Below are 26,938 nucleotides of genomic sequence, written 5' to 3' on the forward strand. Positions count from 1 at the left end.
TGTCTGGAAAGACTCCTTAAGTAACCAGCTAAAGGGGGGGACCAACAAACTCAAAACGGTATTTTGCTTACTCCCATATTTGCGTACTTTTGAAGTTTCTTTATGGCATTATAAAAAAGAACTATAAGAAGTTTATCAAGAATCCTATCCTGAATAGTTCAGATTATGAATGACAGATACTCTATCCGATGTAGTTATGAATTATCTTTTAACTCAACATCTATACTCTGCAAACAACTGAAGTGCAAGGTAAAGGGTACTTCCCACTGTACCATTAAAGATTCTTTCCATTTCACTCATGCATGGCTCATGGGAAGAATGACTATGTAACTGCAATTCAATTTTTTCAGCATCTCCGTGATCCTCTCCAACTGTCAAACAAACCCGTGGCCGTTCATGCAGCCCTTTCTTTTCTGTGTACATGTTACACACTTCAGAAATATTTTAAGAGGGGTCACACAAGGGATTTGTATGCAGCCTCGTTTGTCAACTGATTACCAATAAACCTACGTCTACGATCTGCTTTACCTACAACAGAGCCTTTGCAATCATTCCACTTCATGTGTCTACAAATTGTCAGACCAAGGTATCTGTACCAGTTGATCAACCCCAATTGTAATGAGTGATATTGAAGTCACAGGGTACTATCTTTTTTGGTACACAATTTTAATTTCCTGACCATTTAAAGCAAGTTGCCTACCTTTCCATTACTTTGAAATCTTATTCAGATTTGACTGGATATTAGTGCAATTTTTTCAGGCAGTACTTCATTATACTTACGGGCATCTTGGATTATGCAAGTCAATTTACTCACCATCTCAGATTTATGTGGACCTTTGTATAACATACCAACTTCCGGAAATTCTTTTTGATCTTATATTAAATTTTTTTTATACCGAAATTTCTATGTAATGATGTCCTGATAATTTGGCTCTGCAAAAAAGTCGATGGAAAATGTTATTTATCCACAGACTTACTCGTAACTCAAGTGGATATGAAGCTTCTGATTTGGGATTTTTTTCTTCTTCAGAAGTTAAGAGAAGCATATAGTCAACAAGAAGACCTTTATTTAAGTCACAAAGTTAAAAAGAAAGTTACAAAAAAATATTAGTGAAGTTCACTTACAGATTTCTAGAAAAATTCCAAGGATGTTAAAGAACACACATACCACATTTCTCCAACCTGCTGGGACTCTAGTTTTGGTCTTAAATAATTGTAGGCTCTCTAATTAAATAAAAACATTAATGGGTTTTCTGTGAGTGGACACCGGGGTTGTCACAAGTTTCCCCAAGTGATATTCCTTGATATTTCCCCGAGTTCCACTGACACATTTTGAGATCTCAAAGGTAAGTGAAGACATAAATTGACAAAAAAATGTGAAGACTTCTGTATTATTTCCCCGTGTGAGCAAAAATCTTAAGTACTAACATCAACATCTTGCGTAATGAACTGTTTTTACAGGCGAAATCAAGCTTAATGGTATGTGTTTTTCAGTAAGGCTACTATTATTATTTTATTTAAATAAAATGAAACATATCTCGTGAGAAGAATATGCATTTCCTTGGAGTCGCAAGACAGATTTAAAATACCTTCACTATTTTCAGAAATAACCTCAGAAAACAGTAGGCTTCTTGAAAGAAGTGCATAAGGCAGGGAAGAGTTGTGTAGACCAACACTATAAGTGTCCGCCAATAAAATGTTGATCCTACTATGTTTGCTAGTGTCAGTTATTACCCACTGTGCCATATCTATTGTTTTACAGGTATTGTATGATTTTTTTTCTTTCAAGAAATATATAGCGTACAAACTGCCAACAACAGCCACAATTTTCTTCTTCTTGTCGTCCACATTTTGTAACATATAAACTACTTTCGAAATGCTCAAATGTACTACAATAAATAAAAGTCTATAAAATGGCACACTGTACAGTGTATTTACGATGAGACAGTCACAATTAAATCCATTGGCTATGGCCTCTGCCCTGCCGAGGAGCACCCGGTTCTAGGTCCACGGGTAAACCATGAAAATCCACTGCATGACGCCATACACAAACAGACCTTGGCCTGCAGGCAGATTGGCGAGACTAGATCCAACGGGCGTGGCCTGAACATTAGTGGGAAACGATGGGCTTAAGATTGGCTGGTGCGATTCATTAGAGATACCTGCATAAATGGCCTGCAGTTTTGGCCAGTTGCAGGAATCCACTTGTGTGGCCAGCCATTCACGTGTCACAGAAAGCATGTTGATAAAATGAGACAGCAATGATCAATCCATGCAACAGATAACTTGTGTAAATACTCTGAGAACCAATACTAATGAGGATAGGTCGCAACTCACCATAAAGATGATTGCCGAGCTGCAAACAGGCATGCAGAAAAGACATTCACACTCTCACAACTAATTTTTCAGCCATGGGCTTTCATACAATCCTTAGACACAACTCACGCACACATGACTGCCACTTCGGGCCGCTCATGCCTCCCTGCTTCTTGTCGGCAGCTACTAGGCTAGCAGCAAGAAGTCAAGGCAGCACTGACTCCAAAGGTAAGAAGGAGAGAAGCAATAAGAATGAGGGAGTAGGGAAGTGGCACATGTCCTGCTGCACGTAGCCAGTGACGATGCATGACATCTCAATAAACAAACCATTTAATCTACTGAGACAAAAAAAAAAAGAAATTTTTCTAGTGTTTTTCTCAAATTTCCCGATATTTCCCCGACACACTCAAAACTCCCCGATTTCCAGAACTTGTGGCAGTCCTGGGACACAAATATAAATCGGAAATCGAAAAACCTTTTGCTGTGATGAAAAACGAGTCATTCCTAGTAAGTTCATCTGGCCCTGACACCTACTTGTCTCATATTTTGATGAATTTTTTTACTTGTTCCATTTGAAACAACAATAACTAATTTAAATTCCTTCAACATACTTCACACAGTTTTTCAAGGAAAACATACTAAAGTTTTCAAAATGCTTAAACTGTGTCTGAAACTTTGGCAGAGAGGGAAAGGGGCACAGAACTTTTCAACAAATCACCATCATCTTTTCCTCATACCAGAAAAAGAATGTATCTTTATGGGAAAAGGTAATAACTCCACGCAACTTCTGGTAATACAGAAAATCAGCTTAAACTGTCATGACCCAAACAATGATTTCTTAAATATTGAAAATACTTTTAGACAAGAGCTGTTATCAGGCAAGTTTTTTTTTTTTTACTGAAACTAAGTATTATGTGATTTTTTTAAAAGGAAAAAAAAGTATGTGGTTTTGACAGACATAGGACGATTTTCATTTATATATTAAAATACTTGTAACAGTGTTCAGATGGTCTTTTAAAGCACATTACATAGCCTGCTAAGATTTTGTAGATGTTTTGTTAAAATAATAAAATTACAGAGTCAAAAGTTCTAATTTTAAATGAAATATTTTCATAATTAATATTAAATTTATTTAGAGGTATCAAATGAGCATATTTCAATGAGAATTATTCTATGCAGAAAAATGTTTAAATTTAAAACTACATGTTCAGCAGTGAATATACTTATAATTTTCAAGTCAAAGTTGTCTGTCTTGAATCCACTGTGAGAAATCAGATTCTGTTACCTTAATATCATTTTCATTAAAGTAATACATTCTTCTGAACATGCTTGCTTCAGGCACACCAACAGAACATAAAATGTTTTCCCAAGATACAAAACAAATCTTCATTCTCAGGCCAATTGAACAACACTGTCAGTCCAGGTTCGTGGAGAAAAAGTGAGTGAGCATCTGTCTTCATCAGGTACATTCTTGATGTAAGCAAAGTACCACCTGTCATCATATGTGGCCTCCACAAAAGAGTTTTGTTGAGGACAGAAACGTGTCCATTGCAGGGCACATTCACTGAATGAGAAAATTGAAGAAGGCTTTTCAGAACAAGTTACTTTTCTAAGTTTTAATGAATCACAGGAAAGCCGTTTGTAATTGTGAAAAATACTGATACTGGATATTGTCCGGGTTGTCAAATCTCTTCTTGAGTTTCTACTGTAGGAAATCTACATTGATTTTCTCTCAGAAATGGAAAAAATATTTGCCTATATTAACCTTGCATATGCAGTTGTTATTTGCACATCCTCTAGTTGAAGACTAGCTTTTCTCAACACATGTTTTACAGTTCCTCCCAACCCATAGATCAACACGTTTTACAGTTCCTCTCAACCCGTAACACACAAATTTACTGTGGCTAGTAGAAAAAAGTAATGTTCCACATCAATGGAAAAATCACTTTTTAAAGCTTTTTCTATTTTTATATTGAGCAGCGTGTCCATCTGAAATAATGCAGTTGCTTGACTCGTGTTGTGTTCAGCCAACCACTTAACCATTTCGTTCTGAACAGCATTTACAAATCCTGTATCATGATCCATATCACTTATAAAGCAGTGCTTTGGCATTGTCGATTTATCTTCCCCCATTTATCACACAAACAGAAATGGGGTGGATTGTACAGCTACTTCTTATCTAGTAGTAACTCTAGATTTCATTCTGAGTTACAAAACTGCAGTTTTCTGCAAAGTCCATTAACAGAATTGCTTTTCTCAGGGTTAAATTTCCTTTCAAATTTTTATATGCCCTTGCTCGACATTTAGATATAAGTGAGTGTGGTCTTTAAGTGCCTGTACCTTTGTTGCCAACAAATCAGTGTATTCTCTAACAGTTGCAGATTGCTGTAGCAATTCAATATGATGGTGTGTGTTAATCCACTGACTGTACTCAAATGCATCGTCAGAAATTCTAACAATTTGTCATCACTGGGACAATCATCATAGTGATTAAGCATGTGGTCATAGTTCTCTCACTTACTTATAAGAAGCTTTATAAGTTTTTTTATATGTTTACAAAGTGTGTTCCGCATGCAAAATCAGTTTTACATTTTGGTGGATACCGCAGACATGCAGTGAATGAGTGCCTGCAGCACAAGCTAAGATACGCCTCTTTGCTCTTGGTGAACAAATTTACAAAAACCAATATTAATGTTTGGGGTCTGGCATTTAAAACAATAATATAGTTCCCTTAGGTTGCAGAGTATAAGTCTTTTTTTCATATAAACATTCTTTTGAATGCAAACTTTGTCTTATGCTGCTGGTACCATTCAAATATATTCATCGTTTTGATAAAAAATCAGTGACAACTTTACAACTTCATCAGTGACCATTTTATCTCTTTTGGCTTACAAACTTATAAAAAAACTAAATTGTCTTTACAGGTGCCCTGCCCACTGAACTGCGTATCCACTAACACCGAATCCCAACATTTTTCTTCTTTCGAGCAAGAGGGAGGAGCTAAAATAAAAACCTGAATTCTTTCATATCTCCTTACACACCAACCACTTCTCCTTTTATTAACAATATCATGGCAGCAAAATCATTGGCTTTCTTCACAATTTCATCCTCCCTTTTACCTTGCCCACTGTCAGAAGTTTCAACACTGCAATCCAAAGCCTGGTACACTATTTCTTCCAAGACATACTTCCGTTTTTCATATGATGCCTTGCTGTGATTTGAAATGGAATGAAGTTTTAAGGGAGAGCACCCCAAATCATCGAAAGTTTTATTTGCATCCTTGATACTTTGACTATTTAGTACTGACTCATGAAATGTCACCTCGGGGTCACAGGCATCACTTTCATTTCCATAACTGATTTCAGTTTTTCGTCCCCAAATCTCACACAATGTTGTACAAAGTTTTTTGCCTGGTTTGACATCAATTCTCTAGGCACTTAATGATTTAGAAAAAGCCAGAATTTTGAAAGTATCACATGAAGTTCTTTGATGGCTTTCAAAAACCTTTAGGTAATAGTAACTACAATGTCCACATATAGTTCTGTTCTCGATCACATGCAATGTTGATGCTGGACCATAACACTACCAAATCTAGTTGGTCTTCACTTACCTCTTAAAAATGTTGAAGAGTTTTTACTGAGGTGGAGGATGTCAAATGACATAGCACTGTTAAGTATCTGAACACTACTTCAGTTAAACACACACTACATTACGAATAGAATAATAAATTGCTGCTGCATAAACAAATATGACCTATCTCACAGAAAGGTAAAGGGCAACTGAGACCAAATGGACAGATTGTTGCATGCAAGTGATGCTCGACAATACATGGCAGTGACTTTTGCAGGGTTTCCATTTATGTTCAGGCTTCAAGCAAGCTACTGCATACACACAGAACACTATCACAGTGAGCTGGTAGTTAGCTGGACAGATAAATGCAATATATTGTAGTCTTTCAAAAATCACTTAATTAATAAAATGAAATACATTTTTCACACTTAAAATTAATTTGTCTGCCTAGAATAACCGATATTTAAGTATGCTAATTTGGGACCCCTGGATCTGAGGCTGCGGGCATCAAACCTGGCTGAACTTACTTGGAATAACTTTTTTTTTCCTTCAGCACAGTAAAAATTTTTTTGATTCTCAATTTATTTGTGTCCATTCACACAAAACCCATTAATATTTTTATTTTACTAGAACACTTACAATCTTAGGAATTTTTAAAGACCAAAACTAGGTTCCCAGCAAGCTGGCAAAATCTAGTATAAGTGTTTTTCGACATCTTAGTAATTTTCCAAAAATTGGAAAGTTATATACATTATAGTTTTTTTGTAATTTTCATGTTAAGTACCACTTTGCACGGACATTCTCGCAAAGCCAAATTAGCTATCACTATACCGAAAATTCAATATAAAAAAAGTTTTAGCCTGAGACTAAAAAGAATTTGCATAAGTTCCTTACAGGAATATACAAATATACAAAGTTTCAAAAATTTGAAGAGGGGGGAGAAGGGAGGCGGTTCCAAATCTTAGAATCATTGCGTCATTTCACATGGAATGACCCTCTTCCTTTCCTTGTAGCTTTTGTACAGCACTAACTAAATTTGTCCAACTCCTTTCTAAATTATCTACACTGAAAATACAACGAAACTGGTACACCTGGCTAATATAGTGTAGGGGCCCCAAAAGCACGCACAAGTGCCACAACACGATGTGACATGGGCTTGACTAATGTTTGAAGTAATGCTGGAGGGAACTGACATAATAAATCGAGCACTGCTGTCCATAAATCTGTAAGAGCATGAGCAGGTGGAGATCTCTTCTGAACAGCATGTTGCAAGGCATCCCAGATATGCTCAATAATGTTCATGTCTGGGGAATTTGGTGGCTAGCAGAAGTGTTTAAACTCAGGAGATTGTTCCTGCAGCCACTCTGTAGCAATTCTGGATGTGTGGGGTGTCACATTGTCCTGCTGGAATTGCCCAAATCCGTCAGAATCCACAATGCACATGAATATATGCAAGTGATCAGACAGGATGTTTACGTACGTGTCACTTGTCACAGTCGTATCTAGACATATCAGGGGTCCCATATCACTCCACCTGTACACACCCGACACCGTTACAGAGCCTCCACCAGCAAGAACAGTCCCCAGCTCACATGCATGGTCAATGGATTCATGAGGTTGTCTCCATACCCGTACAAGTCCATCCACTTGATACAATTTGAAACGAGACTCATCCGACCAGGCAACATATTTCCAGTCATCAACAGTCCAATGTCAGTGTTGATGGGCCCAGGGGAGACACAAAGCTTTGTGCTGTGCAGTCATCAAGGGTACCCAGGTGGGCCTTTGGATCCAAAAGCTGATATCGAAGATGTTTTGCTGAATGGTTCACACTCTGACTCTTGTTGATGGCCATGAATTGAAATCTGCAGCAATTTGTGGAAGGGTTGCACTTCTGTCACACTGAACAATTTTCTTCAGTTATCATTGGTCCCATTCTTGCAGGATCTTTTTCTGGGCGCAGCAATGTCAGAGATTTGATGTTTTACCAGATTCCTGATATTCACGTACACTCCTGGAATGGTCTATGGGAAAATCCCCACTTTATCGTTACCTCGGAGATGCTGTGTCCCATCCCTCATGCGCCGACTATAATACCACATTCAAATTCACTTAAATCTTGATAGTCTACCAATGTAGTAGCAGTAACCAATCCAACAAATGCACCCAACACCTGTTGCCTTATATTGGCATTGCCGACTGCAGTGCCATATTCTGCCTATTTACATATCTTTGTATTTGAATATGCATGTCTGTATCAGTTTCTTTGGCACTTCAGTGGTGTAACAGATCATAATGCGTACAGGAGTTGGACAAAAATATGAATGAGCAAAAAAACACATGAAGAATATGGCATAGGCAAACTGTCAGTCAAAACAGCTTCCAGTTAATTTGGAATGGAAAAATGCGGGTTCTGCGTGGTTTTAAAGTGAATCTTATACCATTTTCCCTGCAAAACAGTGGAGGAAGATAGTGACCACACACCCTTCTCTCCAAAGAAGACCACAAAGGCTCAATAATATTGAGATCTGGTGACTGTAGTTAGTGAAGATTCAACAATTTGTCCTTGTGCTCCCAAAACCAGTCCTGTGTGACCAGTGACACTGTCATCTTGGAAAACAGCATCACCACTGGGGAACAAACAATATACCACGGGATGAACCCAAGTGGGCACATAAACCTTGGTAGTAAAGCAACTGTACAGAGTACCATTAGCCCATGGAAAATCATCACATAACCACTAACACCTTTCACTCATGGGATATAAATTAATTCAGCCAGAAGTTGTAAACGACGTGAACAAGGGGTATCTGACTAAATAACCTTCATCGATTGCTCCATAGTCCAAGTTTTATGGATTTTGCATCATTTTTTTCCTGTTACAGTTATTTGCATCACTGATGAGTAGTATCGGAAATTGAACTACTTTGCCATCTTAAGTGCATGTATCTGTTACATTAACATTTGCACTCCCGTATGTGTGTGTGTGTTTCATTTACAAGCCTACTCTACATTTATAAAATAAACTCAACAGAATACGAACACTAGCTAACACCTGCCTAGTTCAATTGCTAGCCATTGCACATCACCACAACAGTTGCACAATTTTTTCCTTCAGTCTGTGAACGGTAGATGTTTAGTTTGTCAATATTTTCTTCTGCTGGGGAAATTGTATGGGTCTCTGACAGAGTCACCAAACACTGTACTGAAATACACATTAATGCAGGCTCAACACTTTCATATTAATTATGGTATGGACAGAGAAACATAATTCAAGGAAAAAATCATTATACTAATGCTGCACAAACATAAAAACCAATGTCATCCATAATTAAAGACTTACATTTTGAGGTTGGTGGCTTAGCTGCAGCTAAGTTCATTTTACAGTTGTTGACACAAGTAGCTGACAAGAAGTGTAGAACTCTTAATCACAACTCTGAAAAGTAAATGCTGCAAAGGCAAGGATGCACTGTCCATGTCTGATAATTAATAACAATTGTTGCTTGTAAGATGGGAGAGAGGGGGGAGAGGGAAGGGAAGGGGCATGGGGAGGGGAGGGGGGGGAGGGAGAGAGATTTACCTGTAGTCGTTCTGGATCTGCATTCTGGCAGTCAATCAACTCCAAGAAGACAGCATCTTCCATGCCAGCAGATGCCTGCACGAGGCAATCAAGTGCCTTGTGATGATGACCAAGCTGTAATAATGCCAGACCATGCAGATATTTCCGTGAACTTGCATAAGATTCACACCAGCTGTCCAGAAGTCGCATGTACTGTTGTACCAGTGTACACTGTCCCACTGATAACAGGAAGTTTGGAAGATCAAAGTTATTCCACACTGGCCATAACTGCTGACACAATAATGTTGTATATGCTAGCATTGAACTGTGCCACATGGAAAAGTCTTCAATTGCCCAGTAATCCAACCACGTTCTTGCTGGCACTGTGTTGTTCCACTGCTGCAAATATGCTTCCAGAACCGTGACAGTTCTCTGGTACGAAGAGGAACGGGACAGAGAGGTGCTTGCTTCAGATGTAAAATAACTGTCATGAGATGACGATGGAGGGCCTCCAAACACAATAGTCGTAGTACATGCCCACAGCAGAACAAAATATGACTGCGCAGCCAACACCACACTGGGGACCAAGGAATTATGCAAGACATCTGCATATTGTGAATCCACTATTTTGAACAGCAATTTCTTGTGGTAACACAGTAATAACTGCTGGAGCAAAAGAAGGCTCCTGCAAATTGAATACCTGACAGTAACAAATTGGTGCAAGCTCATTGCTATTGCAGGCACTGCCAGACTGCTGCTGTACACATATTTGAGAGATGGCCCCAAATCTCTAAATGCCTCCTTCGTATTCTCATATGCTTCCCCTCTCAGGGAACATTGTTTCAGTGTGAGAGTATCAATGAGCAACACAAGTGTGGAATACAAATTTTTTATCCCATTCAATTTCTTTCCAATATTTATTAAAAAGTCATTGTCATACACAGCTCGTTCTGCAGTGAGTTCGTGTAACATAGCTTCTGCCACCTGGTCTGGACTCTTTTGTTGCTGCATTTGCTCCATGAAATGCTCTTTCATATCTTCAGGTAGCCTCTCTTCTAACGCGATCAATACTGACATCAAAAGAATCAAGTCCTGCATGACATCATATTGTTTTCGCTCTGGAGGAAGAAGGTGAAACGTCTGTTTGGCTATTAATTCCGATCCTGCCAGTAACATGTATTCTAATGTTTCCATTGGTCTCAATAGAGAATATTCCTGTTTCTTGACTAGCACTATTCCAGAACTATGTAAAGGTAACAAACCAAGTGGACGAGTATGTGCCTCATATAACTGAACACAGCAAGAATAAAAACGTAGCCACGTCTGGTACACCAAGTCCAATTTATCAATGTCATTGAGTTCCTTGTTCAGTGGATCTTTATCAATTTCAGCCTCAATTGCTAATATAACAATCTGTTTCAGCCGCCTCAATGACAAAGAATAAGAAGCAGTAACTGTGCTACGGCGAAAAATGGTCACAGCTTTTGTAATAACAGACAGGGGAAATCTTCCTGGATAAAATATGTAATTCAGACACTCTTCTGCGATATCCATGCCAGCAGAGACACACGCTTCAATACTCGGCAATTTTTCTAATAAAGAAAATTGCCAGCCATGATCTTTGTAGTTCAGTACGATGCTCGATACAAGTGTGTTACCTTCTGTTGTACGCCACAGAGCCCAAATGCGCTGTGATCCTATGGAAAGGTCAATTAAATCATGTGGCAGAGCATCAATAACAAATACATTTTCAAAGACAAATGTCCCGTCGTGGTTTACCAGCTTTATTAAATGCACTTCAGAGAACTGAGAAAAGTTAAGGTAAACACAAAGTGTACAGACACCTTCATCTATGCCAGAAGTCTTCTTCATAATATGAGGCTGCACACCTTCTGTGGGTCGCACACCATTAACTGTTTTATTAGAAGCAATATCAATTTCTGCAAGACAGTCCGAGCTGTTGCACGACCACATTCGGAGAACACCATCTCGATGAAGGCTAAATAGGCTATAGTCAACATCAAATGCGTGTAGTACCATACTCACAGCCATTTCGTAGGCAGTTTTACCACGCAGAATTCCCTTCAAAAATCGAGGAAAAATTGAAGTCTCTTTTATTTCTTTTAAATCTACTTCACCGTTTTTGTCCATATCAACCAGCGTGATAGTCCCCGTTGAATAAGCTAAAGCAAATAAACACGATTTGTTCACTGTAAACAGAGACGCAGCACAGTGGGGCAATGGTGAATTTGTTGTTGTATGATCAATAACATAAAATGTACTGGGATCTTTTGCTGCACTCAGTGAGGCATCGTGGAAAATGGACTTAAGTGATAAATCAGGATGATGTTTAGTAATATAATCCACACTATACATCTCATTTGGATGTGGGAAAGACAGCTTATGCACACTAGAGACTGTTGTCACTAATATAACAACACGTGATTTGGTCTCAAAAATGGAAATTCCTTCCAGTATTGGAGAATTTTGAAACTTGTAACGCACGCTGTCGCCAGCTAAATTAAAATCCAAACTATTTTCTGCAATTTCAAGGACATCATGACAGATGCGCCAGTATATAAATCTATTTCTCGTAAAGGTACCATTAACGTCTTTATACGAGTAGCCCCCTGACTTCTCTGGTACTTTTATGTCCCTTAAAGTGCTTTGTGAGCTTCCTACATTTATTGTGATCTCTTTCCACTTTTCAGCTGTTGTTCTGTGGGGTAGCACTTCTCTGAAACTCAAGTTATAGGTACCAACAGTGCTGAGGCTCTCCATGTTGAATATCCTGTCCAAATAAATCTGTGTAATGTGTGTCCTTTATGGCAGCTTCAGCAGCTGAAACAGACAGAACAGAATCCCTGTAGTTCTTGTACATGAAAGCCACTAGTAATAGAACTAAACAATACTTGTACGTAATAATGGTGAATGGACTGAGTGAATAACTGCAAAAAATTTATAAATAAAATAAAAAAGTGCACTTACAGATTGAGAATCTCGCACAGAAATGATACAACAAATTATTAATTGTTTTTTCAGCGGCATACACTCAGCAGATATTAACGTCCAATGAGTAGCAACTTACTTGTTAATGTTCAAAAGATGTCATGAGGAAAATAAGTTTTGGTAAAACAAAGATATCTGCAAGACTATTAACATCACTTATACATGCAAATATGTACCAACCACTAATTTTCTACATTATTGCTATGGCAAAAGTTATTAGACACCGTTCATCAAAGAAACTTGTAATCTACGACAATAAGTTGATGACCTTATTTTTGCTCTTTTTATTTCTCCATTTGTCGTCATTAAGTAAACACTACTCAGCACAGAATCACTTGAGATGCTGAAAGACGTGATTAGCAATGACAGTTGAAGGAAGGAAACTGTTACTAGTAGGAGCAGAGATGATATTGCCTGTGCCAAACAGATACACCTTAAACAAAATGTGTCCAAACCTCCGTTGTACCTGTTCTAAACTTTAGGCTTCAACAGGTGCCCAGAGATTGATGCCTAATGACTTGTTTTGCCTGATCCGTGCTTGAGAGTTTTACTCTCCTCAGATCTTGGGCAGTTAAGCCAAGATCCCTGTGCCCGGCATCACATCCTGTCCCACTATAATGCTTATGCTTAACAGGCACATTATGATTACAGAGGATTGGTGCCACAGGCCAGTCCACAGCTTGGGTACCATGAGCTCGTAGTGCCTGCACACCAAACTGTTCCAGTATGATAATGCACAAGAATTTATTACAAATAAAAGTCATACAAGTGCACAAAATATAATTAAAGAAAATTATTTGCATGGATATGGTTTCTACGCACAAGAAACTTTGCCTGCAAGTTTGCAAGTTACAACTGCTCTATGCTGCTCCTGCTTTCCTCCTGACACAGTCTGACAGTGAAATGGGTTTTTCAATATGGCTTCAGTTGAACCTAAAGATGCTCTCTCTCCACACCTTCCTTTATGTGTCATATTAATAATGGCTGAATAACACTAACTACTCAATAAAAAGAAATAAATAATGTATATACTGAACAGATAGTTATGTAGTAAATCTGCATTACAAAACAACTCGGAATGCTGTGGTTCCTTTTGTATCAAATCAATTAGATTACACCTAGTTTCGACTGGAAGGATAGTCTGCAATGTTGTTTGCTCTCTCATATAGACTAATTGGGAAAGGATGATTAAGACATAATTCTGATGTGCTTGCAGCAGATAATTAAATGAAGGCAACAGGGAGTTATTCAGAAATAAATGCCACAGGTGTTCTCAGCTGTGTTCCATATCAGATTTATAAGGGGGCTACTAGATTTCAACCACAAATACTAATAGAATTTAACAACAGGCCTTTTAGAAGAAACCATGCACTTGTAGGTCAGAAATCAAATCCACACACACTTAGACATTTATTTTCCTTTGATTAACGTCGGAAGTAAAACATTAAACAAAAAACGAAAAATAAACAATAAACATCACATCAGAGAAGTCAGCTATTCGTCCAAAGAACAAACAACACACTTCACTGGTCAATCTCTTTTTTCCCACACAGCCCCCCTCCCCTTAAAGTACGAGCACCTGGAATGTAGGAGTACTTGAATTTGACTTGTCATCCAGCTCTTGTACAGATGACCGGTTGATGTGATCACAGGTGTGACTGGTTGTTCTATAGTCCTCTTGCATCTTGGTGTTGTCTCTTCAGTTCAACTGACCCTTTATTCTCCTGAACTGGAGGAGTGCTTTAATGCATTGGTGATGGTAAGGTCCTTGCTGGTTTCACTCTTACAATGGAAAACGTGAAAACTTTTTCCATCTCGTGAGATGTCTATTGTATGGGCATTATGTCACAGTATTTGAAAGAGCCCAGTATAAGGAGGTTGTAGGGTAGCCCGTAAGGCGTCTGTGAGCAATATGATGTGTGTGCAATCCATCGAGGATTTGTGCATGAAGACCAGATGTTCACCATGGCGGGATGCTGGTGGCCCTCTCATTCTTGCTACATGGTTGTGAATGCACTGTACCAGCAGTGGTAGCTCCGTTTGTGGTTGTAGTTGTGCCGATGTGAGATAGTCTGCAGGAATTCTCAGTGGTTCTCCATAAACCATCTCCACCACTGATGCACCTATATCCACCTTATACGCAGTCTGTGAACCTAGAAGTACTAGTGGTAGTACCTCCGTCCAGCTTGAGTACTGCCTTCAGTGTTCTGTGCCACCTTTCCGCCATCCTGTAGCTTGTTGGGTGATAACTGGTGTGTGAATTCACACAGACTAGCTAATTCATTGAACAGATTAGACTTGAATTGTCGGGAAGATGCGGCAGCTCAATTCAGCATCAGATCCACTAAAAACTGTGATGCGTATTTGTCACCTTCTGTTGTGTCACTCACATTAGTAGCTGCTAGGCATGTCATAGTGGTTGATTCCAATGAGGTGTATGCTCTATCAGTTACTTGCAGGAATTTGTTCAATGGTTGTCCTTCATATGCTATTAATGTCAGCTGTACTTGAGTCAGAAACTATTGTCGCCAGATATGTAGCAGCAACTCATTAAATATTATGCTACAGTTCACTATCGCTCGCAAATGTCTCCAAAACTCCAAAGGGGCTTCTGTCTCCACGTTTCTCCTGGTAAAGCACTTGTGAAAGCCTCTGGGTAGCTTCATGCGATAGCAAAGTCTTCAGGGCGAGGTATGCTTGTTGATGGGGTGGGTGTAGAATCATATTGGAAACTATTTTCGTTACTGTCTGGTGCAAATTGCTGATTACCAGTGTAAATTGTTCACGGTCCTCTGTGACCCGTTGTTGTGCGAAAAAGCTTTCCAAAATCACAAACCATATGTCCAGTTGTGAGGGTGTAAATGGAGCTGCCTGCAATTGTAGGTGCGGCGCAGTAGGCATGAACGAAAATTTATGCAGAAAATTTTCGGCACGCGTGTGCACTCGTGGCGCTGTAGTTATTGCTGAGTTTGTGATATTGTCGTGTCCGTCTTGCTCTCATCTCTCAGTGTCGACTGCTCTAAAACTTCAATCTCTTCCTCAACTGCAGTATCTCATCATTGATTGTTTGTAAAAAATTATTTGTGCCTTCCATGTTTGACGGATGTAATTGAAAAATGTTGTTAAGACTTAACAGTGGTTTTGTTTTCAGGGTCATCAATTATGTAGAACAAAAATCAGATCCACATAGACTTAGAGACATTTATTTTACTTGGATTAACATCAGAAGTAAAACAAAATAAAGAATAAACTTCAAACCAGAGAAATCAGCTACTCATCCAAAGAACAAACAATGCACTTCACTGGTCAGTCTCTTTTCCTACAAGCTATATGGTGGGGCAGTCAATGTAAGATACAGAAGGTAATGTCATTTCTCCCACCCATCACACAACCACATTTTGTTACAACTAATGAGAAGGCTGCATCACAGCTGTGAACAAATGAATGCTGTTGTCACAAATTTACTCCTATTGTAATCATCATACATGTAGAAGCATAAAAAACCAATGACCATCAAACAACAGCAAAAGTTATCTATTGGATGCCCTTGCATTTTCAATATGGTGTGGGTGTAAACATTAGGCTTCACTACCAGTGAATTTGTTGTCACAACCATTTGTTGATTTCCCAATTCACAACCAATTTGTCACCTTCCAACCTAACTTACATCTCGAGCATGTAGATCAGTCTGGCACCACGACCAAAATTTCGGGAGGGGGGGATGAAATCCATAAGTTTAAGAGAATGTGTCAATATTGTTCCAAGTTCACTATGAAATTGCATTCAACAAGCCTCGCTCAGGTTCAACAACACAGCAGTGGATCCTATTTTGCCATATTACTGTTGTATCATATTCGAAATTGGGAACGATCTAAAATAAGAGAAGTTTCAAAAGGAATAGTACATAAAAATATAACATGCATCCTATTTTTATTGGTTACAGAGAAATAACAGTTAGAATGTAACCCAAGCACTCACAGGAATAACTGAAGGCAAATTGTAATATTTTAATTCGATTATCATAAATTTCACCTTCGACTTCAATGCGATCCTGAATTCTCTTACCACACGAAGCTCTTCTAATGTCATCCTTTAATTCTTTTACACAAGCAGCACTATTAATTACCCAAACAATCTATTAGTCTCTTATGTTTACTTTTCCCCTTTCAACCACCGCTACAGTCAAAAACCTAAAGGGGTAAGGTCCAGGGACCCTGGTTGACTATTTCTAGGAGTGCATAGTTTCAAAGGGATATGACTATCTATATTGTCATACCATAAAGGCATTAGAGTTTTGGTCAGACCACTGATACGAGTTACAAGTGTTACTGATAGTGTCACGAATTGCTTCCATCAGTAAACAGTACTGATAGGAGTAATTGGCGATTTGGAATTAGGCTGTCAAAAAGTTTCAAGTGTCTACCTTCATCTCCTCCTCAAAGGTGTAAGATGCACTGCAGATGATAAGGCTACAGGGGCTGTTCAAGTATACTTCCACAACATATTTGGTGTGGAAAACTGATAGAGTGCCTATAGAAATTCTGAAGGATTTTGTCCTACCAATTATAGAGGGTGAGTCAAAAAGGACTTTGCTTCTTTGGAAGAACGTAGAAATTTATTGAGATAACTTACAGAATCAGTAGAGGCTTCATTTCGTACAAAACAACATCAAGTTGCACATAATAGTGACAAGTGTCATTTCAGTTCACTATGCCTAACATTTGTGATGTGGCAAGCATTCCACCAGCAACAAATTTCTTCCCACAATCATTGCAGGAAATCGGTCGTAACTTGTGCAATCGTCTCAACAAAATTCTTGAGCCAAGAGCAAATTTTGCACCTACTCTGAGGTTCTTTAGCATATTTGGAAAAATTATGAAATTCATGCCAAACAGTTGTTTCAGAATTTGTTTCATGAAAACAAAACATACAGCAAGCACACTCTGCATCAGTGAAATTAACCATTCTATCTGTGCACTATGCTGGCATTCCTCATGGTGGAATGAGGTACTGATGCACTATGTGAATCAAACTTCGTGCTGTTTGCTACAAAAATACATCTACCGATTCTATAATTTACCTCAATACATTTCTATGTCATTCCAAATTTGTAAAGTCCTTCTTGACTCACTCTGTATGATGTCTTCTACTTCATCTGTTCTGCACATGGAACATTCTGCTAAAATTTGACAACTGGGCACTGTACCAGTCTTAGGCAGTTTAGTGATTGGTTGGTTGGGTGTGGGATTGAAGGGACCAGACTGCTAAGGTCATCGGTCCCTTGTTCCACGATAAAATCACACGAAATAAAAACTGTCAGTCGTTAAAAACGGAGAACTGAGAGAAGGGACGACACAATACAAGAAAGGCAGACAAAGACCAGACAAACGGAACTAAAATCGCACCGAGTGTGAAGGTGGTTGGCCGACCATGAAAGTAAGGAAAAGCCAACCACCAAATGACATTAAAACCCACAGTTTAAAACCACAGGCCAAAGGCCCAAATCAATACAGGAAATAAAAGGACAAACACTCAAATCATACGATAAAAACCCCCTGCCCGAATAAAACTCAACACGAGGTCCGCCATAGCATCGTCATCACATAAAAGGGCAGGGAGGATATCAGGCAGTGCAAACGTCTGCCTGAGTCCTGTTAAAAGCGGGCAGTCCACCAAAATGTGGACCACCGTCAGAGCTGCCCCGCAGCGACATAGCGGTGGGTCCTCCCAGCGCAACAAATGGCCGTGCGTCAGCCACGTGTGGCCAACGCGCAGCCGGCAGAGGACGACAGAGTCCTTCCGAGAGGCCCGCATGGAGGAGCGCCACACACGGGTCGTCTCCTTCACCGCCCGAAGTTTGTTGGGCGTGGGCAGGGTGCGCCACTCGTCACCCCAGGCACCAAGCACTTTCTGGCGCAAAAGCGACAGGAGATCACACTCCATAAGGCCGAGTTCCAGAGCCGGTGAACTCACTGCCTGTTTAGCCAGCGTGTCAACCCGCTCATTGCCCGGGATGCCGACATGACCTGGGGTCCAAACAAAGACCACGGAGCGGCCGCAACGGGCAAGAGCATGGAGCGACTCGTGGATGGCCATCACCAGACGGGAACGAGGAAAGCACTGGTCAAGAGCTCGTAAACCACTCAGGGAGTCACTACAGATGACAAAGGACTCACCTGAGCGGGAGCGGATATACTCTAGGGCGCGATAGATGGCAACCAACTCGGCAGTGTAGACACTGTTCCCGGGTGCCAGCGACCGTTGCTCACAATGATCCTCTAGAGTAAGAGCGTAACCAGTGCGACCAGAGACCATCGAACCGTCGGTATAGGTCACGGCAGATCCGGGAAACTCGGCAAGGAGAGCAACAAAGCGGCGGCGGAGGGCCGGAGGAGGGACCGAGTCTTTCGGACCCTGTGCCAAATCCAGCCGAATGCATGGTCGGCGCACACACCAAGGGGGCAGACGGAGATTGGCCCGGAAAACAGGCGGGAGAGGAAAAAACTCAATCCCACACAGTAGAGCCCGGATGCGAACCGCGATCGTACACCCTGACCGGGGCCGCCTGTCTGGAAGATGGACGATCGAGTGCGGGAACAGGAGACGGTAGTTGGGATGCCCTGGCAAGCTACAAACGTGGGCAGCATAAGCGGCCAGAAGTCGGTCGCGCCGGATCCGCAATGGAGGAACACCAGCCTCCACAAGTAAGCTGTCAACAGGGCTTGTCCGAAATGCTCGTGTGGCGAGTCGGATCCCGCAGTGATGGATGGGATCCAGCAATTGCAACGCTGATGGCGACGCCGAACCATAAGCCACACACCCATAATCAAGGCGGGACTGGATCAGCGCTTGATACAGCCGGAGAAGGGTGGACCGATCGGCACCCCATCCGGTGTGGCTAAGGCAACGGAGAGCGTTTAAATGCCGCCAGCATGTTTGTTTAAGCTGCCTAATATGAGGCAGCCAAGTCAGCCGGGCATCAAATACCAGTCCCAAGAACCGATGCGTCTCTACCACAGCAAGAGGTTCACCGTCAAGGTAAAGGCGTGGCTCAGGGTGAAGCGTGCGACGCCGGCAGAAATGCACAACGCAGGTCTTAGCGGCCGAAAACTGGAAGCCGTGCGCTACAGCCCACGACTGCGCCTTGCGGATAGCGCCCTGCAGCTGGCGCTCAGCAACTGCAATGCCAGCGGAGCTGTAGTAGAGGCAGAAATCGTCTGCATACAACGAAGCTGCGACAGACGATCCCACCGCCTCAGCGAGCCCATTGATCGCAATTAAAAACAGGGAGACACTGAGGACAGACCCCTGTGGGACCCCGTTCTCCTGGACCCGGGAGGAACTATGGGACGCAGCAACTTGCACGCGGAAGGAACGAGACGACAGAAAATTCTGAATAAAAATCGGGAGCGGGCCCCTAAGACCCCACCCATGAAGTGTGGCCAGGATGTGATATCGCCAAGTCGTATCGTACGCCTTCCGCATGTCGAAGAAGACGGCAACCAGATGTTGGCGGCGTGCAAAGGCTGTACGGACGGCAGACTCTAGGGAGACCAGATTATCGACGGCAGAGCGGCCTTTGCGGAACCCACCCTGAGACGGAGCCAGAAGGCCTCGAGACTCGAGGAGCCAACTCAACCTCCGGCTCACCATACGTTCTAGCAACTTGCAAAGAACGTTGGTGAGGCTTATGGGGCGGTAGCTGTCCACCTCCAGCAGGTTCTTGCCAGGTTTCAACACGGGGAGGACGATGCTTTCTCGCCATTGAGACGGGAACACACCCTCAACCCAGATGCGGTTGAAAACATCTAGGAGGCGTCGCTTGCAATTCACAGAGAGGTGTTTCAGCATCTGGCTGTGAATGCGGTCTGGCCCAGGAGCCGTATCAGGGCAAGCAGATAGGGCACTCTGGAATTCCCAGGCGCTGAAAGGAGCATTGTACGACTCCGCGTGGCGCGTGTGAAAGGAAAGCCTCCAACTTTCCAACCGCTCTTTCCGGGAGCGGAAGGCCAGTGGGTAATTCGTAGATGCGGAACACTGAGCAAAATGCGCTGCTAACCGGTCCGCAATCGTGTCGGAGTCAGTACACACCACTCCATTCAGCGAAAGCCCAGGGACAGAGACAGGTGGCCGATAGCCATGGAGTCGCCTAATCTTAGCCCAAACCTGCGATGCAGAGGTACGGACGCCAATGGTGGAAACATACCGTTCCCAGCACTCCTGCTTCCGTTGGCGAATAAGGCGTCGGGCACGGGCACGGAGCTGTTTAAAAACGATGAGGTTCTCAAAGGACGGGTGCCACTTATGGCGTTGAAGAGCCCGCCGGCGATCTCTAATCGCCTCTGCGATCTCGGGCGCCCACCAAGGCACAGTCCTCCTCCGAGGGGACCCGGGTGAACAGGGAATCGCAGATGCCGCCGCAGAAACGATGCCGGTGGTGACCGACTGAACCACCGCATCAATGGTGTCAGGGGAAGGAGGTGCGATAGTGGCGAGAGAGGAGAACAAGCCCCAATCAGCCTTATTCAGAGCCCATCTGGAGGGGCGTTCAGAAGAGTGACGCTGTGGTAGTGACAGAAAGAGGGGGAAATGGTCACTACCACATAAGTCGTCATGGACACTCCAGTGGATGGATGGTGAAAGTCCGGGGCTGCAGATAGAAAGGTCGATGGCCGAAAATGTGCCATGGACGACGCTGAAATGTGTCGGCTCTCCCGTGTTTAAGAGGCAGAGGTCAAGCTGCGAGAGAAGAGTCTCGACATCTCTACCCCGGCCAGTAATCGCGGCGCTACCCCACAGGGGGTTATGGGCGTTAAAGTCGCCCAGTAACACAAAAGGAGGAGGCAGTTGTGCTATCAATGCAGCCAACACATGACACGAGACATCACCATCTGGCGGAAGATACAAACTGCAGACAGTAATAGGCTGAGGCGTCCACATCCTTACAGCGACAGCCTCTAAAGGTGTGTGAAGAGGTACACATTCGCTGTAGACAGAGTTAAGGATGTAGACGCAGACTCCACCAGATACCCTCTCATAAGCTGCCCGGTTCTTGTAATAACCCCTATACCCACGTAGGGCAGGGGTCCGCATTGCCGGAAACCAAGTTTCCTGTAGGGCAATGCAGAGGAAAGGGTGACTGCTGATGAGTTGGCGAAGCTCAGCAAGGTGGTGGAAAAAAGCGCTGCAGTTCCACTGGAGTATTGCTTTGTCCATGTCCGAAAAAGGCGTGAAGGGGCCGAGGAGACAGATCACGCCACTGGGTCACCTGCTGCCACCGATGGAGGACCAGTACAATCTGCTTCCATGGCGTCTGAGGGTCCGGCGAGATCCAGGTCCTCAGCGGACGCCTGGATCTCCACCTTATCCCCGGACGCAGAGCCTGTAGGGAGCAGTGGGGTGGATGCCACCGCGTGGTCCTTGGCCTTAGAGGTCTTCTTCTTCGTCTTGTCTCTCTGGTCCTTGGGTTTCATTGGCTGGGAGGGCTCCAGCGAGTCAGTCTCCGGGACGGAGGAGGAGCGGGAAGCCCTGCGATCAGCCGCTGGTCTGCTTTTCTTCCATTGGCTGACGTCACCCTTCCCAGAGGCGGAAACCTGGGAAGGAAGGGACCCAAGGGACCCTTTCCGTGCTATTCGAGCAGGGGAAGATTGAGGCTTCCCCAGCTTAGAAGTGGGGACTGATGTCCCCGATGGTTGGGGGGTTGCTGCTCCTGAGGCAGGTAGTGCAGGAGCAGCAGGGAGTGAAGTGCCCCCCACCATCAAGGGGGCAGGTGTAGCATTCCGGCTCTGAGAGGTGGCAGTCTGAGGGAGAGCTAATGGGGCCATAACAGTAGTAGCCGCGGCGTAAGAGGCAGGCATTCGAACAGGATGGAGGCGTTCGAACTTCTGCCTGGCCTCAGTGTATGTCAGGCGGTCCAGGGTCTTATACTCCATGATTTTGCGCTCTTTCTGGTAGATCCTGCAGTCCGGCGAGCAAGGTGAGTGGTGCTCTCCGCAGTTTACACGGATGGGAGGCGGAGCACATGGAGTATCGGGATGTGATGGGCGTCCACAATCTCGACATGTGAGGCCGGAAGTACAGCGGGAAGACATATGCCCGAACTTCCAGCACTTAAAGCACCGCATCGAGGGAGGGATATATGGCTTGACGTCACAACGATAGACCATCACCTTGACCTTCTCAGGTAAAGTATCACCCTCGAAGGCCAAGATGAAGGCACCGGTGGCAACCTGCTTATCCCTTGGACCACGATGTACGCGCCGGACGAAGTGGACACCTCGCCGCTCTAAATTGGCGCGAAGCTCGTCATCGGACTGCAATAGAAGGTCCCGATGGAATATTATGCCCTGGACCATATTAAGACTCTTATGGGGCGTGATTGTAACCGGAACATCCCCCAGCTTGTTACAATCGAGTAACCGGCGGGACTGGGCGGAGGACGCCGATTTGATCAAAACCGAGCCCGAGCGCATTTTGGACAAGCCCTCCACCTCCCCGAACTTGTCCTCTAAGTGCTCGACGAAGAACTGAGGCTTCATGGATGTAAAGGATTCACCATCAGCTCTCGTACACACCAGGTAGCGGGGCGAGTATGGTTCGCTGGCATCCTTAGTCTTTCGTTCCTCCCATGGTGTAGCCAGGGAGGGGAACGATTTGGGGTCATATGTAGTTGCGTTGTATTGAGCCCTGGAACGCTTAGAGACTGCTGGCGGCTGGCCACCAGCAAGAGATGATGTACCACGCTTCATTGCGGGTCATCCGCCCTGATGCCACCTACTCCGACCAAGGGCCCTCCCCACGGGCGCCACCCAGCCTCAGCAACGACCACCTGGCAGGATGGCCATTGCCGGGAGTCCCAATGCCCCAAGGAGATAGGCATCTACTCCTTGGCATACGTGGGGAGTTAACGGCGCTGGCATCAGCAGAGCGATCCCTGTGTAGTCAGGGGGCTACAACCAACAGGGTACATGGCGGCCCCACCACAACGGACTGGCTACCGTGCTGGATTTCAGGTGATGTAGTCCAATATCGTCATTGGCGCATAAAGCGGCACAGCATAGCAGACTGCAAGAAACCGCACCCAAGAACAAATCCACGCCCAAGAGATGGTAGGTGAACGGGACTGCTAAGCGATGACGACAAACCTGGCTAGAGATGGTAATGCTTGATGGACACATCGCTCCTTGTAAGGCGCCCTTCCCCAATCGGCTCGCTCTTCGGAAAATTTAGAAGGATGGAGGTCAAACCCGTTAGGGGACCATCTCACAAGGCCAAAACGTTTGAGACTCCTTTTAGTCGCCTCTTACGACAGGCAGGAATACCGTGGGCCTATTCTTATCCCCGAACCCACAGGGGGGGGGCAGTTTAGTGAAAATCTGAATAAACACACTTGAATCTGGTTTCAGGAAGTAGTTTACAGTATTCTATACAGGCAGCCGCAGTACTTCCATTACAAAATTCACACTCAAATGTAATACCAGCACACCCAACATATGTAAATACATGTGGCACTCTTAAATAATGTAGCAGACTTGGTCAACAAATCACAATCACAGTTGAATAATTCAGTTGTGTAAACTCAAGCAACGCTCCACATCTTGAACTTCAAAACAGAAATGGCAATCAATAAATAAGACCCTAGAGCGAAAACTTTTCACTGTAACCACTACAAATTGGACACGTCTTTAACAAAATGTTTTATTCTAATTAATCTTTACACTCATCTCCTATAATACAAACTATTCCTGCTGAAATACCCTGCATACTATTTGCCCAAATGTTTCCAATTTCTGCTGACCAGGGACGTAAACGAGATCCGAATTGAGGAGGAAGAAAGAAAAAGATAAGGGACATACAACTTTCACTTCTGATTACGTTCACCAATTTTCCTGCTCCTAAGTACAGTACTCCAATTATAAAATCAAAAGTGACTATGCAGTAGCATACTTTGTCTGTTACAGGTATAATGTGTATATGGGCTTTGCCCATGCAAAGAACTGCATTGACATAATTGTTGTTTTCAGACTGTAAGTGGTTATTGATGACAAATTTCTTAAGGAAGTGGATCAACAGTGTACAGACTTCTGAGTGAAACAAAACGCACACACTTTCGTTACAATTAAAATGCATGTGTTACATTGTAATAGACCCTATTGTTTACAGAGTTATCCATCAGCATGTGTAACTGATAAAGGAAGTGTCAATAAGTTTTACTTCATTACACCTTTAGCTTAGAAATGTTCATTTAATTTTGTCAACAAAGCTCTAAAGAGAGCCTGTCAAAACAGACTGTTGTGTGTCTATGTATAAAAACAAACACCAAAATGCACATAACAACCATTAAAGGGACATTATCAGTGTGTGTGTGTGTGTGTGTGTGTGTGTGTGTGTGTGTGTGTGTGTGTGTGTGTGAGAGAGAGAGAGAGAGAGAGAGAGAGAGAGAGAGAGAGAGAGAGAGAGAGATTAGGGAGGGGGGTATTACAGAAGCGTCCAATTGCACGAATCTGCTGTGACCCGTGACATCATCAATACGGCGGAAATGACCACTCTAAGCATCTCCAATATGGTGACTATGTTGTCACTGCATACACATGGCAACAATCACGAAATAACATATAAAGAAGACAATAACATCTTCCTCTAAAAATACAATCATAATAATGGGACATCCAGGGCAATTTGGAGGTTTTATGGTGGGGACAATACATATATACATACATAAAAAAAGGAAAAAAACCAACCACAATCCCTAAACACAAAAAATAAAACATTACAACATTCTGCTACACCAACTAAATCTATAGGAACCTGACACTTCCTTGGCATACTTAGGTCAACCACAGCCAATGACACAAAAACACCACCACCTACATACAACTAGAACCGCGAAAATAGGAATCGGACATTTCCGTTATCCTATATAGATCAACCATAGCTGACAATACCAAAACACCAATACCTACAACTTCCACTCTCGCAGGCATATGTTCAATCAGGTGTTGGAAGATTTCTTGGGGAATGGCAGCCCATTCTTCATGGAGTGCTGAACGGAGGAGAGGTACTGATGTCAGTCAGTGTGGTCTGGCATGAAGTCGGCATTCCAAAACATCCCAAACGTGTCCTATAGAATTCAGGTTAGGACTTTGTACAGGACAGTCTATTACAGGGATGTTGTCATATAACAATTTTGCCACAGGCCGTGGGATATGAACGGGTGCTCGATCGTATTGAAAGAGGCAGTCACCACCCCCGAACTGTTCCTCAACAATGGGAAGCAAGTGAAAGAGGCAGTCACCACCCCCGAACTGTTCCTCAACAATGGGAAGCAAGAAGATGCTTAAAACATCAATGTAGGCCTGTGCTGTGGTAGTGTCAAGCAAAACAACAAGGGGTGCCATCCCCTTCCATGAAAATCACCACCACATCATGACACAACCGCCTCCGAATTTTACTGTTGACACTACCAATGCTGACAGATTACATTCACCGGGCATTTGCCATACCCACACCCTGCCATTGATGATCACACTGTGTACCGTGATTCGTCTCCCCACAAATCGTTTTTCCACTGTTCAATCGTTCAATGTTGATGCTCCTTACACCAAGGAAGCATTGTTTGGCATTTACCGGCATGATGTATGGCTTATGCGCAGCTGCTCAACCATGAAGTCCGAAGTTTTCTCACTTCTAGTACTTGCAGTGGATCTTGATGCAGTTTGGAATTCCTGTGTGATGGTCTGGATAGATGTCTACCTACTACACATTATGACCCTCTTCCAACGTCGGCAGTCTCTGTCAGTCAACAGCCTGTACGCTTTTGTGCTGAATGTGTCCCTGCACATTTCCATTTAATTATCACATCACAAACAGTGGACCTAAGGACGTTTAGGAGTGTGGGAATCTAACTTACAGACAATGACCCAACTGACACTCAATCACCTGACTACATTTGAAGTCCACGAGTTCTGCAGAGCACCCCATTCTGCTCTCTCACGGTGACTAATGACTACTGAAGTCACTTCACGATCTCGGTGATCAGTTCAAATAACCGGAGGAATTTAATAATGGACAACATGCTCTCCCCCATCTCCAACTGCAACATAGCACTGTCATGTTTCATCGTCATATCCGTACCTAACAATAGAAGTCACACAATAAATTAAATGTCTTTCCACACAACAAACAGAAAACCAATAACACCTAACAAAAATGCTGCGCACGTATACACACACACACACATTGTTAACTCACTGAAAAAAAAACTTCCAAACCTTACATCCCAAACTAAAAACACTGCCAACAACTTCACACATCCAACACCACAGCTCAAATGAACCCAATACAACACACACACACACACACACACACACACACACACACACACACACACACACACACACGCCACTTGAGAGCACCATCAAACACAGGACGACATCTCCAAACACAACCAACTCATAATCTTTGCGCCATAATGAAATCACACAC

General features: G+C 43.0%; 1 protein-coding gene across 1 annotated transcript in view; it reads right to left on the reverse strand.

Annotated features, from left to right (window-relative positions):
- Positions 1–26,938, reverse strand: part of LOC126271852 (nuclear pore complex protein Nup160 homolog) — a 75,404-nt gene that overhangs the window by 45,860 nt on the left and 2,606 nt on the right. The window contains exon 2 of the mRNA XM_049974187.1: positions 9,467–12,286. Coding sequence (XP_049830144.1) covers positions 9,467–12,226 — 2,760 coding nt within the window. The 5' untranslated portion in view covers positions 12,227–12,286. The remainder of the gene's footprint in view (positions 1–9,466; positions 12,287–26,938) is intronic.

The sequence above is a fragment of the Schistocerca gregaria genome, chromosome 5 (assembly GCF_023897955.1).
Source record: "Schistocerca gregaria isolate iqSchGreg1 chromosome 5, iqSchGreg1.2, whole genome shotgun sequence".
NCBI lineage: Eukaryota > Metazoa > Arthropoda > Insecta > Orthoptera > Acrididae > Schistocerca > Schistocerca gregaria.